At 44.6% G+C, this 15,036-nt stretch overlaps 1 protein-coding gene across 5 annotated transcripts in view; it reads left to right on the top strand.

Annotated features, from left to right (window-relative positions):
• The first annotated feature begins 3,245 nt into the window (after positions 1 to 3,245).
• RBM26 (RNA binding motif protein 26) overlaps positions 3,246 to 15,036 on the top strand; it is a 114,709-nt gene continuing 102,918 nt past the window's right edge. For 2 of the 5 annotated variants that reach the window (XM_075199879.1, XM_075199875.1), the window contains exons 1-2: positions 3,247 to 3,364; positions 3,858 to 3,956. In XM_075199879.1, coding sequence (XP_075055980.1) covers positions 3,868 to 3,956 — 89 coding nt within the window. In that variant the 5' untranslated portion in view covers positions 3,247 to 3,364; positions 3,858 to 3,867. Of the gene's footprint in view, positions 3,365 to 3,857; positions 3,957 to 15,036 lie in introns of those variants that run through there. The other 3 variants (XM_075199877.1, XR_012688663.1, XM_075199880.1) reach the window with 3 other exon arrangements.

Below are 15,036 nucleotides of genomic sequence, written 5' to 3'. Positions count from 1 at the left end.
CTTCCAAGTTCTGGAGATCAGACTCCATGAGACTATTCGTAAGGAAGATGCCTATCTCCAGTCAGACTTCACCCTACAAGCCTCCAGATTGACAATAGTAGAGGCCCACAGGAAGGAATCGGACAACCATCAGAACAGGCTTCAGAAGGCATTGGAGAGGCAGGCACAGGAATTCCAAGTGCTCCACACCAGGGTTGACAACCTGGATAATAGGCTGCACAGAAACAACTAACGGATCCGCGGCATCCCTGAAGACATTTCTCTCTAAGATCTGGTCCCGATTCTCACAAAAATCTTTAACTTAATACTAGCATAGGACCCATCGGGGCTTATTCACTTAGACAGAGCCCACAGGGCCCTAAAACCACGGGTAGCCCAGTCTGATCGATGCACAAAAGGAGGCAATCATTCAAAAAGGGAGGAGCCTAGATGGAATTGACTATAATGGTCAGAAAATACACATTTTTCAGGACCTTTGTAAGGGAAGGAGTTGTCCCACTTGTCCCAACCAAGGGTCCTCTAAAGAGGCAGGAGGAAAAAGCGAGACTTGGACTTCCCAGCAGAGCAAATGTTCTTTTCAATAAGAGTTCTGCGGATGCAGTTGCAGACAAAGAAGGCGTGCAGCATGGTGTGGAAATCCGGGATCCCTTTCCCACCTTTGAGCGGCTCCTTGTACATGACCGCCCGCTTCACTCTGTCCATGTATTAGCTGTAGAATTACCACAGTTAACCAAGGAACGGGTGGCGTGATCAAATGAACCATAACTGATTTCATGATTCATTGTCAGTTTCACTGTACCAACTATGTGCTCAGGGTGATGGCGATCTCCTCGTCATCATCTTCCAAAGCTTAGTGTCACACGCCGGGCATTCGTTTCTATAACCGAAGCCCTGCATACTTACCTGCTCCTCGCTGACCCTTGCGCTCAGTCCGACCACCCGGCATCTTCTTTTCGGGTGTGCGCATGCGCAGACTCGATCCCCTTATGTCTTCTGCCTCTCACCTATTGGCTGCTCAATTTTGGCTCCAAAGTTTACAAGCCACTCCCCCCCCTGCAGCTCAGTGTCTGTTACCTGCTAGGTACTAGACGTGGCTCCATTGCTCCTGCTGTAACCTGTTGTCCGTAGAGCTGACCCTTCATCTCTTCTGCTGTAACCTGTTGTCCACAGAGCTGAAACTTTATCTCTCCTGCTGTAACCTGTTGTCCGCAGAGATTCATCTCTCCTGCTGTAAACTTTTGTCCGCAGAGCTGACACTTCACCTCTCCTGCTGTAATCTGTTGTCTGCAGAGCTGACACTTCATCGTGTACTTCGCCACCATCCCAGTGGTAATCAGTTGTCTGCAGATCTGACACTTCATCGTGTACTTCGCCACTATCCCAGTGGTAACCAGTTGTCCGCAGAGCTGACACTTCATCTCTCCTGTTGTAGCCTATTGTCCACAGAGCTGACACTTTAACTCTCCTGCTGTATGCTGTTGTCCGCAGAGCTGACACCTCATCTCTCCTGTTGTAACCTGTTGTCTGCAGAGCTGACACTTCATTGTGTACTTCGCCACTATCCCAGTGGTAACCAGTTGTCTGCAGAGCTGACACTTCATTGTGTACTTCACCACTATCCCAGTGGTAACCATTTGTCCGCAGAGCTGACACTTCATCTCTCCTGCTGTATGCTGTTGTCTGCAGACCTGACACTTCACCTCTCCTGCTGTAGTCTATTGTCAGCAGAGCTGACACTTCATCTATCCTGCTATAACCTGTTGTCCGCAGAATTGACACCTTCATCGTGTACTTCGCCACTATCCCAGTGCTAAACCTGTGGTCTGTAGAGCTGAAACTTCATTACTCCTGTTGTAACCTTTCATCTGCAGAGTCTCTCCTCTCTACATTCCACTATAGGTCTCGCCTGACACCTCCAGTAAGGGCCGCGACCTGCGGTGCAGACACAGCTAAAACCAAACCACCTTGCAGTGGTCCCCGGTGAATACCGTCTGCCCGTTAGACACCGCGCCTTGCTGGAAGTAGTGCTAAATTAGACAGATGTAGGATCCAATCCTTCTGAACCGTTACACTTAGTCTGCAGGGGGCAGTGACACACCCATTTGTTTTCTCAGGTCTCTTAGCTGTTCTTTAAACTTTAAAATGTATTGTCCTGCCTCAGGGCCTCCTTTGTATTATTCTTCTGAAGCGCAGTGTGTCTCTCGTGTACAAGCTCTCTTAAATCTGGGTCACGGTTTAACTTAAGTACAGCCTCCTCAACTGCGTCTATATATTGGTTTACACCTCTGTTCAATACAGCGTATTCCAACATGACAGATTCCATGTTGCCCACATGTTCCGTGTCACAGTTTGTCTGAAGCAGATCAATTGCCACTCCAGTTTTAATATCCATTCCCGTGTCTATATAAATTTGGCAGTTCTTCAGGGATGACAGGGAAGTATGCACAGAGGAGGAGGAGATTAAAGATGCAGCACGATCAGACAGGGTTTAATAATGTAGAGTTCATTGACAGCACTGTTAGGCTTAAGGCAGCTAAGCTATTATTAGCTTGTTTTGTGGGGGCCCAAACAAACCAAGCACTTCAGCCTGGAGATGGTCAAAATTGACTGCAAATGACCTGAAATTAGTGTTATTGAGGTTAATAATAATGTAGGGGAAAAAAAGAGCAAAATTGTGTAATTTTAGCAAAAACAAATAGGGATTTTAGGAAAAAATAGGGATCCAAAACCAAAACCAAAATCAAAACATGCAGGGGCGGTTTTGCCAAAACACGAAGTTAATCCAGATCCAAAACCAAAACCAAAACCAGAACACGGGGGTCAGTGAACATCTCTAGTATAAATGGGTAACAATATTCCTAGCGGCCACCGGTTGTTTGAAGTTGTCGGCAGCCGCTGGATGAAGGGGTTTTCATGTGTCAGCTGTGTACAGATTGATTCCTGCTTTAGTCACTATCTGATTATCTCTCTGTATGGACAACAGGCAGCAGAACAGGAGATCTCACTGCTGGGTCTGATCCTCCCACTATTACTACACTATTACTACATCCCCGTTGTACTCAGATAACAGGACTGTTAGATGACTGTGGGAGGAGATGAGGCAGTGTCACTGTGATGTGCCGCCCAGAGGATCTGTCTGCTGCACACTGTTGTCAGTGTAAATAAAGTTATTGCAGTGCCACTCCGCCCCCTCCCCATCATTCCTTTCTGTGAAGCTCCCATACAGCCTGCCTCTGAGAAGAAGGTGAGATCCCTGACTCTGAGGAGCGGTTTTGTGTCACCATTGACACTTGGGAGAGCCAGAGCCATAGTTTTAGCTCCGTGCAGATCCTGCTGTGCTGACCAGCCCAGAGAAAAACAATAGGTAAGCAAAATAAATCAAATATTAATTAAAACGTTTTTTCAAAAATTAGGAGAGTAGTTGGGTGGCAAAAAATTAAATGTAAAATAATTAGTTGGTACTGGATATCTCTGTTTATTTTGTATTTATGTAGTCTCTAAAAAAGCACAATTAGGTAATTTTTATATTCATAAACTATGATTTCTATTGTATTCGCATAGTTCACTCATTTATACTGTTGTACAAAAATACAGGTGTAGGCAAGGGCTTATATATATATATATATATATATATATATATATATATATATATATATATATATGTATATATGTATATATTATACCTTTTTTTTATTCCTTGCAGTGAAAGAAATTTGTATAGGCTGTATATTTAAGGCTTCCAGCTGCCCAGCAATACACAAGAACTATGTGGCTATAAATGGAAATCATATCTTAAATTATAATATATATTATTACATCAGAAAGTAATTTTAAATAATGTGCTGCTGTTCCTGCAGCAACTTGCCAATGTGCAGAAATGGAACCTGGACAGCATTGAGAGCATGCATCATCAGGCATCAGTGCGTCCTGACTGCAGCTTTGCCAGCCAGGAGAAGGTAAGAGTTGTTATTTTTATTTTACACTACACCTTGAACCATATTAATCACTCATTGGTTGTGGGCTGGGGCGAATTGGCCATAGGCCTTACTAGGAACTTTCCCGATAGGCCTGTTGTCTAATGGGGCCACTTGATTTGGTTTTGTTTTTTGTTTTTTTTTGGTTTGTGCATCGGTCTGGTTTTGTTTTTTTGTTTTTAAAACCAATGATCTCTTTTTATATGGGGGCAAAGAGCTGCTCTGCAGCCCAGAATCATCTGCGCAGACCCTGGACTAAAGGTAGGCGGCCCCTACAACTGCCAGGCTGTCTCTTATTGCAGGCCGGCAGAGCTCTTGCAATGAGCCTCGCAGGAGGGTATTAGTGGTAGTGGGGGGGAAGGGGGAAGGGGGAGGCTGGCTGAAACCTTGCCTAGGGCGCCTGGAGACCTTGCACCAGCCCTGGGTCTGAACTGAGCATGCGCACACCTGAGGGTAAATGTATCAAGCTGACAGTTTTTCGGCGGGTTTGAAAAATCAATCAGATTCTAGCTATCATTTATTTAGTACATTTTACAAAATGACTGCTAGAATCTGATTGGTTGCTATTGGTTGCTATAGGCAAGATCTCCACTTTTCAAACCCGCTGGAAAACTTTCAGCTTGATACATTTACCCCCTTTTCAAAACTTCCTGCATTCTATTGCCTATCAGTCCTGTCTATTTAAAGCACCTGCCTCCCTGGTGCCAGATCTTCAGGTCTCCTTACTTGTGAGGACGTCTCCTCCTCTGGCTCCTGTTTATTGCTTCCACCTCATTATTCTTTAGATTCATTAACCACTCTGCAGATCATTGTGCATCGCCTCTGATCCTGCTCCAGGGCTTCCAGCTCATCAGGACCTAAGCGCTTCACCATCCTGCAGCCTGTTGCTCTCCTGTATATTTCTGAATCACCTCCGCAGTCAAGACGCTGCTGCCACTCTGCAAATTGTTGTGCATCATCTCTGATCCTGCTCCAGGGCTGTCAGGCGCCGTCCCCGTTGTTCCCCTGCCACACGGGGACAGACGCCTGCTGAGTCTGGCCGGGGCGCTCTGTTGCCTAGCAACAGGCGCGCTGCGGCTTCTGCCGGACCTCTCTGTCGGGCGCATGCGCCCTGCTCCATCCCATCGCCTAGCAACGGGACGCTACCCCTGGACGCAGCGTGCCTCTCCTCTGGCTCCTCCAATCACTGCTCTGCTGCCTCTATTTAAACCTGGCTCTGACGCCATTAGGGTGCCAGAGTAACAGGTTTATGACTCCAGTGTTTCCCTGTGATTATTCCTGTTGTGATCCGGCTCTCCTGACCATTCTCCTGTCCTTTTGCTCTCCTGTGGTGACCCGGCTTGTCGACCATCAGTCTGTCCGCTGTCCCATATTATTCCTGCGATCTTGGCCTGTTTTACTATCTGTTTGGATTCTCCTTTTGTATCTTGCATTCCCGATTGGCTTGACCCGGACCGTGTGACTCTCCTTACCACTACACCGGCAGCTGGCTAGTAGGACCGCGTCCTGTGTGCCTTGTGCAGCGAAGTCCAAACCTCCTTGCGTGGGCCCCTGGCGAACACCAGGGGTACGTTAGACTTCGCACCTGTTAGTTCAGTAATGCTAATACCGGTTAGTGGCTCACTACGACTGAAGTCTTTGGCAAGACCTGACAAGGGCTTCCAGCTCATCAGGACCTCAGCGATATGACATTGCTGTATTATCACCTTTATCTCCTGTCCATCCATTTAGTCTCGCTCATTTCCCCCCTAGAGGACCGCAACCTGCGGTTAGAGAGCTGCAAAGTCCACATCCCCTTGCGCGAATCCCTGGTGCACACCTCTCTTCTGTTAAACTCTGCAGCTCTCTGGAGGTAGTATCCAACTGAGCAGACTTCGAGGTTTCCGGTACTGGTCTCCAAATGGATCCTGTAAAAGTGGAAGTAATCTTCAACTGGCCACTACCTAGTGGTCTTAAAGCTATTCAATGCTTCATCGGGTTTGCCAATTATTACCGCCAGTTTATTAAAGGATTCTCGTCCATCATCAGTCCTATTACGGCCTTAACTCGCAAGGGAGTCTGCTGTAAGTCATGGCCTCAAGACGCGGTTACGGCTTTCAAGACCCTTAAGGAGGTATTCATTTCTGCTCCCATTCTCAAACAACCTGATCAGAGGAGACCCTTTTTTCTCAAAGTAAATGTCTCCTCTGTGGGAATATGAACTATTCTGTCCCAAAAATCCTCATCTGGTTCCTTTGAGACATGTGGATTCCTCTCCAAAAAAATTTCCAGTTGTGAATTGAATTATGGGATTGGAGATAAGGAGCTCCTAGCTATCAAGATGGCACTTGAGAAACGGTGTTACCTTCTTGAGGACGCGTTATACCCCGTGACAGTAATGACCGACCACAAGAATCCAACTTACCTCCAGGAGGCACAATGTCTCAATCCCCGCCAGGCTCACTGTTCTCTTTTTTTTTCCCGTTTCCAACTCATCCTTACCTTTCGTCCTGGATCTAAAAATCTCAAAGCCGATGCCTTTTCCAGATCTTTTGACAATGCTGACTCCCAGGACAACAAAACCATTCTTAACCCCGTTCAAGTGGTGGCTCTTACCAATTCTACTACGGTCTCTCCTCCTCCTAGATGCTCCTTTGTAAACCCGCATCTGCGTCCCAAGTTGTTGTGCTGTGCACATGAATCTAAATTCGCAGGTCTTGCCGGCTACAAGAAGACTAAGGAATTCCTCTCCAGATACTACTGGTGGCCTTCCCTTGGTTCTGATGTACGCAAGTTCGTGTCGGCCTGTTGTGTATGTGCCCGCCACAAGACTCCCAGACAGAGTCCTCCTGCTCTTCTACTTCCTCTTCCGATTCCTGACTTTCCTTGGATCAGCATCACCATGGACTTTATTACCGATCTACCTCAAAGCCACGGCTACAATACCATCTGGGTCATGGTAGATCGATTCTCCAAGATGTCCCATTTTATTCCTTGTAAAGGTCTTCCCTCGACTCCCGAGCTCGCAAATCTGTTCCTAAAGAATGTGTTCCGTCTCCACGGGTGTCCTCAGGAAATAATCTACGATCGTTGAGTACAGTTCGTGGCTAAATTCTGAAGAGCCTTATGCACTAAACTTGGGATCAAACTTAAATTCTTGTCTGGTTATCACCCCCAGACTAATGGACAGACTGAAAGAGTAAGTACCAAGCCTCCTGGAGTGACCTTCTCTATTGGGCAGAATTTGCACATAACAATCTCTTACACTCCTCCTTGGGCTATTCTCCCTTTTTTTACTGTCTACGGAAGACATCCTACTCCTCCCCTCTTTTCAGAAGCTCTGGCATCAACAGTTCATGCAGCTGATTCCCTCATCCACAACTTTTCTCAAATCTGGGCCAAGACACAAGCAAAACTCTCTATGTCCGCTCTACGGTACAAAACGGCTGCTGATCGCCACTGAAGAAATTTACCTGTCCTGAAGGTAGGAGACCGCATTTGGCTTGCTACCCGCAACCTCAGACTCCGTGTTCCCTCCATGAAGTTGGCTCCCAGTTTCATCGGACCATTTGCTTTCTCTCAAATTATCAATCCAGTCTCCTATAAACTCACTTTACCTCCTTCCCTCAGAATCCACAACGCTTTCCACATCTCTCTGTTAAAACCTCTAGTCCTCAACAAATTCTTCAAAGAACCAGTCATCCCACCACCGATCAAAACCTCTCTGAGTGATGAATTTGAGGTAGAGAGAATCCTGAAGGTCCGCTCTGTTCGTGGCAACTCCCAGTATCTGGTACATTGGAAGGGCTACGGCCCTGAGGAGAGATCCTGGGTTCCTGAGGCTGATCTTCATGCTCCTCGTCTCCTTGCTAAATTTCTGGAAAGGGCTAACCCTTCGTTGAAGGAGAAGAAGGGAGGGGGTACTGTCATGCGCCGTCCCCGCTGTTCCCCTGCTATACGGGGACGGACCTTGCATTCCCGATTGGCTTGACCCGGACCGTCTGACTCTCCTTACAACTACACCGGCAACTGGCTAGTAGGACCGCGACATGCGTTCCCTGTGCAGCGAAGTCCAAACTTCCTTGTGGGGGTCCCTGGCGAACACCAGGGGTACGTTAGACTTCGCACCTGTTAGTTCAGTAGTGCTAATACCGGTTAGTGGCTCACTACGACTGAAGTCTTTGGCAAGACCTGACAAGGGCTTCCAGCTCATCAGGACTTCAGCGATATGACATTGCTGTATTATCACCTTTATCTCCTATCCATCCATTTAGTCTCGCTCATTTCCCCCCTAGAGGACCGCAACCTGCGGTTAGAGAGCTGCAAAGTCCACATCCCCTTGCGCGAATCCCTGGTGCACACCTCTCTTCTGTTAAACTCTGCAGCTCTCTGGAGGTAGTATCCAACTGAGCAGACTTCGAGGCCCATCCTGACTCTGAATTTGTGACACTAACCATTTATAACTCCCTAAAAGACTTTGTTCTCTTGTTCTTAAAGATGAGTACATTGTTGAAGAGAAGCTTCCTTTGGTGTTACACTCAGTAGACAGTCATTGAATATAAATGCTGAGTGACTGATATTTACAATTGCTGTTTACTGATTATTACTATCTTGTATAAGCAGTCACAGAGCAGATTTCCCCACGTTACCATGACTATGCTGCAAGAGGACACAGGTGTCCCATTATGAGTTGCTACCTTTCTGTTCCTTCCAATAATTGCATGCTATTTAATGCATGTGGATTTCTGCTGTGTCATTAGAAGTATTTTGTTTTGTTTTTTGTTTATTTATTTCTCTTTACTTCATTTAATCAAGAACCTCTTAGTCCATTTGTATCTCTGTACATCTGGGAGATAAATGTATCAAGGTCCGAATTTTTCAGCGTGTTAAAATCGTGGCAAATCGCAGGCGATAACCCGCGATTTTAGTCCAAAAGTTCTCAAATGTATTAAGCTGAGATTTTTATTTTGATCTTTAAAATCGCTGGTCATCTCCGGCGATTTGCTGCGATATCAAACACTCCCGTGTTTAGCAAACTCTCCTGTGTTGTAGCTGTGAGATTAGTAAACACATCACTGTTACACTGTGTGCCTATACAGCCGGAGCTCTGGCATCTGTCAAAACTGTTAAAAATAGATAGAAGTTTTTTTAAAAAAAAGCGTGGGGTCCCCCCTCTATTCACTATTAACCCTAGTGCTGCCATTCTACTGCTGGTTACGTGAAAATCGCGATTTTTTTTTTTTGCTGTTGTGGGAAACCCCTAATACTATAAATACTACAAATACGCAATGAACTAAGTTCATTGTGTATCGGAGCTTCTACATTGTAGAAGCTGTTTGCGGCGGCTCTCTTCATTCCTTTTTTTTTTTACACAAGCATGTTCCAGGTGGGATATTACAAATATGTGGCCCTCCTGGCTGAAGATAAGAAGACTTCAAGGCACAAGGGGGCCCTCCTGGCCCAGAAAAAATGAAGACTTCAAGCAACAAGGTGGGCTTTTTGCCCAAGAAGAAGAGAAGACATTTGAAGCAGGGACTTTGGATTTACAAATTCTTTTTGGACATTTGAAGCAGGACTTTTGGATGCAAATAATTTTTGGACATTTCAAGCCAGACTTTGGGAATCACAAATTTATTTTGGACTTGTTCAAGCCGGACTATTGGATACAAATTTATTTTGTTTTACAGCCATTTTAGGATTAAAAGCTGCTGACAACAGATGAAAACATCAGTGGTGAATATATTGGGGATTTATTATTTTTAATAAATATATGTGGTATAAATGAGGGTGTTTAGTGTCTTTATTGGGGTTTTATTATTTTATTAAATGTATGTGGTTTTAATGAGGGTGTGGTGGTTTATTTAACATTTTCTTTTGTGGAGCTACAGGTTCCAAACAGCTGTGGGTGTCAGGGCATGTTGACACTTGTGGTTCTCCAAATGCCAACATGCCCTGGCTGCCATGGGTATGCAGGTGCTTGTAGTTATATCTGTGCCACTGTGTTGCCCAACAAGAATTGTCATCTTAGCTGGATTCCATTTTCCATCACACCATAGTCTTACTTTTTCACTAATCTAAAATGGCTGTAAAGTTTTTTTGTTTTCCGTAATGAAATGGCAAAACTTTCAATCTTTATCTAATGCTTAAAATTATTTTGAGCTATATTGTAGACATTGTCTGCAATTCTAAATTCTGGAATTCCATAGGTGGCACACTGTAATTGGAGGTTATTAATTGTCAAACTGCTAGCAAATTTCTTAGCCATTCAACTTTAATGCACTTTCGATAGTACTACTGTATTTAAGTATGTTTATCAAAGGTTATTAAGTCTACTCCTAATTTCTGCCATGGTCTTTCTGTGTAATAGAGCCTTGGTTTATAGTTTTCTGTGAGTTGCAAACCTGCCAATTGTTTATCATATTCATAATGTTGGAAGATCTACCAGATGAAAAGAGTAAGTCCCTTCTTAATGTACTACAGCTTTCAAATCCAGGTGATCTTCGTTGCTGCACTCCAACATTTCCTTTTTATGGGACAATTATTCTGTCTCCTTTAAAAAGAACTAAATCTGCTTCTGTGAGCTCATCACTGGAGTTCCAGTAGTCCTATAATTCTTGTTAAATCTGATTTCTTCTCTTTGGCCAGCCATTTTGCACAGTAACCATGAGTTTTATTAGAATTTCCTCAACCCAGGTCTGCTTTTAAAAGATGGTTAGTTTGTCTCTTGACATAGTTAGATTTTTCAATAAGATGAGAACTTGTTACTCATTTCCTTATGAATAATCTTCCATGTTGTCACACGCCAAACCCGCAAGCGGGTACCGACGGACTTACCTGCATCATGAGGGCAATCTCTCCGGAAGGTGAAGTCGCGTCCTCCGATTGTGAGCGCCATCTTGCCTTCCTCTTCATTGGCTTTATATTTAAGACACCTGACATAGCTGTCAGGTGCCTGTTCTTTGTGCTCACTTTAGTGTGGTGTTAGGACCTGGCTCCCTGTGCTCCTGTATACTGCCCTGCTCATATATTTGTATTTGACTCCACGCTGAATCCGCAGACTATTTGCATTGGACTCCACGCTGAATATGCAGACATAGTATTGGACTCCACGCTGTTCCAGTGACTCTATAATCCGCTATTCAGTGTCCCCTCCTTGTGTACAGCCTACAGTTCAATGCTATTTTTCTCTCTCCTTTTCTCGATTGCAGACGCCCTCTTCTGGGCAGCCGGCGCGCGGCTGCGGTAATGTGACACAGAGGCGGGGAATATGAATTTCTTTCCCCTATATCTTGCAAGCTCTGACACAGGCAGTGTGTCAAGTTACAGCTTGGCATCTGGCTCTCCCTCTCTGTGTATCCTGTGCTGCTTCCTGGTGTTCCTCCATGTATGACCTTTGGCTTGTTAGATCACTGCTTCTGGATTACTCTCTGCCCATGCTCCTGTGTATCCGACCCGGTTATTCTTACTGACTACGCTACTGCCTGTGCTCCTGTGTATCCGACCCAGCTATTGATTCTGACTACTCTGCAGCCTGTGCTCCTATATATCCAACCTGGCTATTGATTCTGACCACTCTCCTGCCTGTGCTCCTGTGTATCCGACTCCGCTATTGATATTGACTTCTCTGCTGCATGTGCCTCTGTGTATCTGACCCGGATATTATTATTGTCCATTCCGCTGTCTGAGTATCAGCGTATCCGAATCCTGGACTCTCCTGAAGCTGGTATCTCTACAGTGTATCTGACCCGATGTTCCACTGAGACGTGATGGGACTCTTCGGTGTGTGCTGATCTATTTCAGCTAGATCTATTTATCCTGCCGTGCTTTACTGCTTCAGAGTCTGTTCTCTGGATCTCCCATGTACAGTCTCTCACCTATTACATCAGGGGGCTAACCCCGCGACCTGCGGGCCTCCGGCAGCAAAACCCATCCTGCCTTGCGGTGGTTCTTGGTGAAGACCGGGAGGTCCGTTAGACTGCGTGCCTTGGGAAGGCCTGTGATAACTCTGTCTAATAGGAGTCTCCCACGAGATGTAACACATAGTTCATGTCGTGTCTTTACTGGGTTTATTTTTTTTTTTCAAGAATGTTTCAGTTGGGATATACAAAATGGGGGTCCCCTGACCCAAAGAATGAAGACTTCAATCAAGATGGATTTACAAATGGGGGGTCTTCCTGACACGAAGATCCGAAGATTGTTTACAAGCATGGACATTTAGAATTACAAATATGGGGGTATATATGACCCGAAGATCAGAAGATTTTATTCAAGCATGGACTTCTGGATATACAAATATTTTGGGGACATCTTCATGGACTTTATTTTGGAATACTAATATTTGTGGACATGGTTTACAAGCATTTGTGGATTAAAAGCTGCTGACAAAAGAAGAAGACATCATATTGGTGAGTATATGGGGTTTCATTATTTTTAGTAAATAGATGTGGTGTTAAAGAGGGTGTGTTATGTATTTATTGGGGTTTTAATATTTTTATTCAAATGTTGTGGTTTAAAACAGGGTGTTGTGGTTTTTTAACATTTTTGTTTTAGAACTACAGGTCGCTGGCAGTCATTGGTGTCAGGCCATGTTGGCACTTGTGGTTCTCCAGTGGTGCTTGCAGTTCTACCGGCAGTTCTACAGGCATCAGCATGCCCAGACTGTTTAAGTCAGCCCGGCCTGGCTGGGACTTTTAGTTCCACTAACAAAAATGGTGTCTGGGTTTTTTTTTAACAATTTCATCGCCGTTATTACCCTACATCCACCATCCAGGGGTGGTTATTCCTAGAGAGGGGACGTTCATTTTTTTTGCAGACCCCACTCCCTAGGGAATCCAGCCCATCGCTGAACAGCCTGGGGTTTTATTGTCTTTATGGCAGGGGGATCCCTGCCGCGTGTCTCCCCTGCAATAATACTGTGCTGGTTACATGAAAATGGGGGACCCCACGCAGATTTTTCCCCGCTTTTCGCGCAACCAGCAGTAGTATCTGGCAGCACACAGGGTTAATAGTGCACGGAAGAGGGGACCCAATGGGTTGTTGTTTTTTTTTTAGACATTCATCTATTTTTAAACTTTAGACAGCCTCTGGGACCTGCAGCTGTTTAGGCAGGGCAATGTAACAGTGATGTGTTTGCTAATCTCGCATATAGGAAGCAGTGTGTTGTATCTGCCAATTTTTATTTGAAACTCTGTCGGGTTAGCAAAATCGGACTTTCATACATTTGGAGACTTGTATAGCTAAAGTGGACAGCGATTTGCTGCGAATTGGAAACCAGAGATTTTTTTAAAAAACTCATCTCCGGCAATTTTACATGAAATCTCAGGTAAATACATCAGCGAGTTTCAACTCTCCCGAGAAAATCGCGGGATTTTCAAAATCCCATCTTGATACATTTACCCCCAAGTGAATAAACAGACATCCAGGTATTGCAGAATAACAGCTATAAGGCAGATATAAGGTTTACCTCCATGTGACAAGATACAGATGAGTGGTAAATGCTTACTGAAAAGCAGGAACTGGCTAAGCAAGGATTTCCACAGGAACAGAGAAAAAGCAAGGCATTTAGTCCAAGGGTAAACAAACATTACAGGCACAAAAACATTAATGACCAGCAAATGAAACTGGGAGAGACAGGCATATATAGGAGACAATCAGGTGCGAATGATTAACATAATGCAGTTACTAACCCCTGGTAGTGTGCCAAAGAAGGTAGAATAGCATACCTGTTCTTCTACTCCATCTTCGCTCATATGTCTGCCCGGAGTTCTGAAGTATTGGTACTTTGTGTTTATTGCTCTGTACTATGTCACCCTGTATGGTCTCCTGTTTGCATTATGTACGGCGCTGCGGAAACCTTGTGGCGCCTAACAAATAAATGATATTATTATTATTATTATTATTATTATTATTATTATTATTAATAGCAGAACCTCTGGTGGTTCACAGGTACTCCAGGGTAACTATAATAATAAAGTACAATATATTCCCAGAGACAGGAGCTGCCGAGATGAAGCAGCATCCTGAGGCAGATCCTGATACATGTTAAGCAGCAGTGAAGTAGGGGGGAGGACAGGTGGTGTTAATAATGAAACGTCACTCTGAGATCGACTGAGGGTTCAGCAATCTGGGTGCATAGTATAACCGACACCAACACAAACCAAAATCAGCCGCTTAAGTCACCCTTGGGCTCTACAGTAATGTACAAACAAAAATACAACCCACATCTCTCCATGCAAATATACAACGCTATGTAACGACGATCATATGCGCACCAGAAAGAGGATAAAATCTACACTGAACTATAGTATTTTCCAGGTCAGAAGAGTTTTAGAGATGAAAGAGGCAGAGAGGAGACTATGAGTTGCAGCTGATGATTATGACAAATGAAAGGCACAGATCTGAAAGAAATTGTGTATAGTGTGTACACATAAATCGGCATGCTGAGCAGGACTTTTTCCCCCCTGTCATTAGTAAAATCACTTCAACTATCATATCATTAGAATTTTCCTGTAATGTGAACCCAGCCTTAGACAAGTTATTCTTAAATGTGACCAGGTGGAGTGTTTAATCAGGGATAAAAGAGAACAATGGGTCTGTCTTAAACAGCTATACTAACTGCAGATACTATCAACCTTTTCATGGTTAGCCAACAAGGTACCTTCCTAGGCACCTTCTCCACAGTGGCCCAGTGGTCCCCAACCACCATGTGAAGGACACTCATGGTTAAGTCTTATCATGTTCCCACGTATCACAAGCTGGCCACCACTAGCCCCACCATTGTGGGAATATTGAATGGGATAGACATGTGTTTTTGACAGAGTAGTGGATTAGTCACTAGGAACTGTGCTTCCATCAACTATGTATGCGGTATTCGTGGATTAGTGAGTAGGAACTGCACTTCTGTCACATGGGTATGCTGTGTTCATGGATTAGTGACTAAGAACTATGCTTCCGTAACATGTGTATGATGTGCCTGCAAGGAATCGCATCTGTCTGTTGATTGTATATCCACCTGTCTGTATGGCCATATACGGAATAAACTGCATCTTGGTTGCAACAATCTGCCTAGGTGATTTCAAAGAAC

Source organism: Mixophyes fleayi, chromosome 2 (assembly GCF_038048845.1).
Source record: "Mixophyes fleayi isolate aMixFle1 chromosome 2, aMixFle1.hap1, whole genome shotgun sequence".
NCBI lineage: Eukaryota > Metazoa > Chordata > Amphibia > Anura > Limnodynastidae > Mixophyes > Mixophyes fleayi.
Note: the sequence above shows the minus strand (reverse complement) of the source record. Positions and strands in the feature narration are given on the sequence as shown.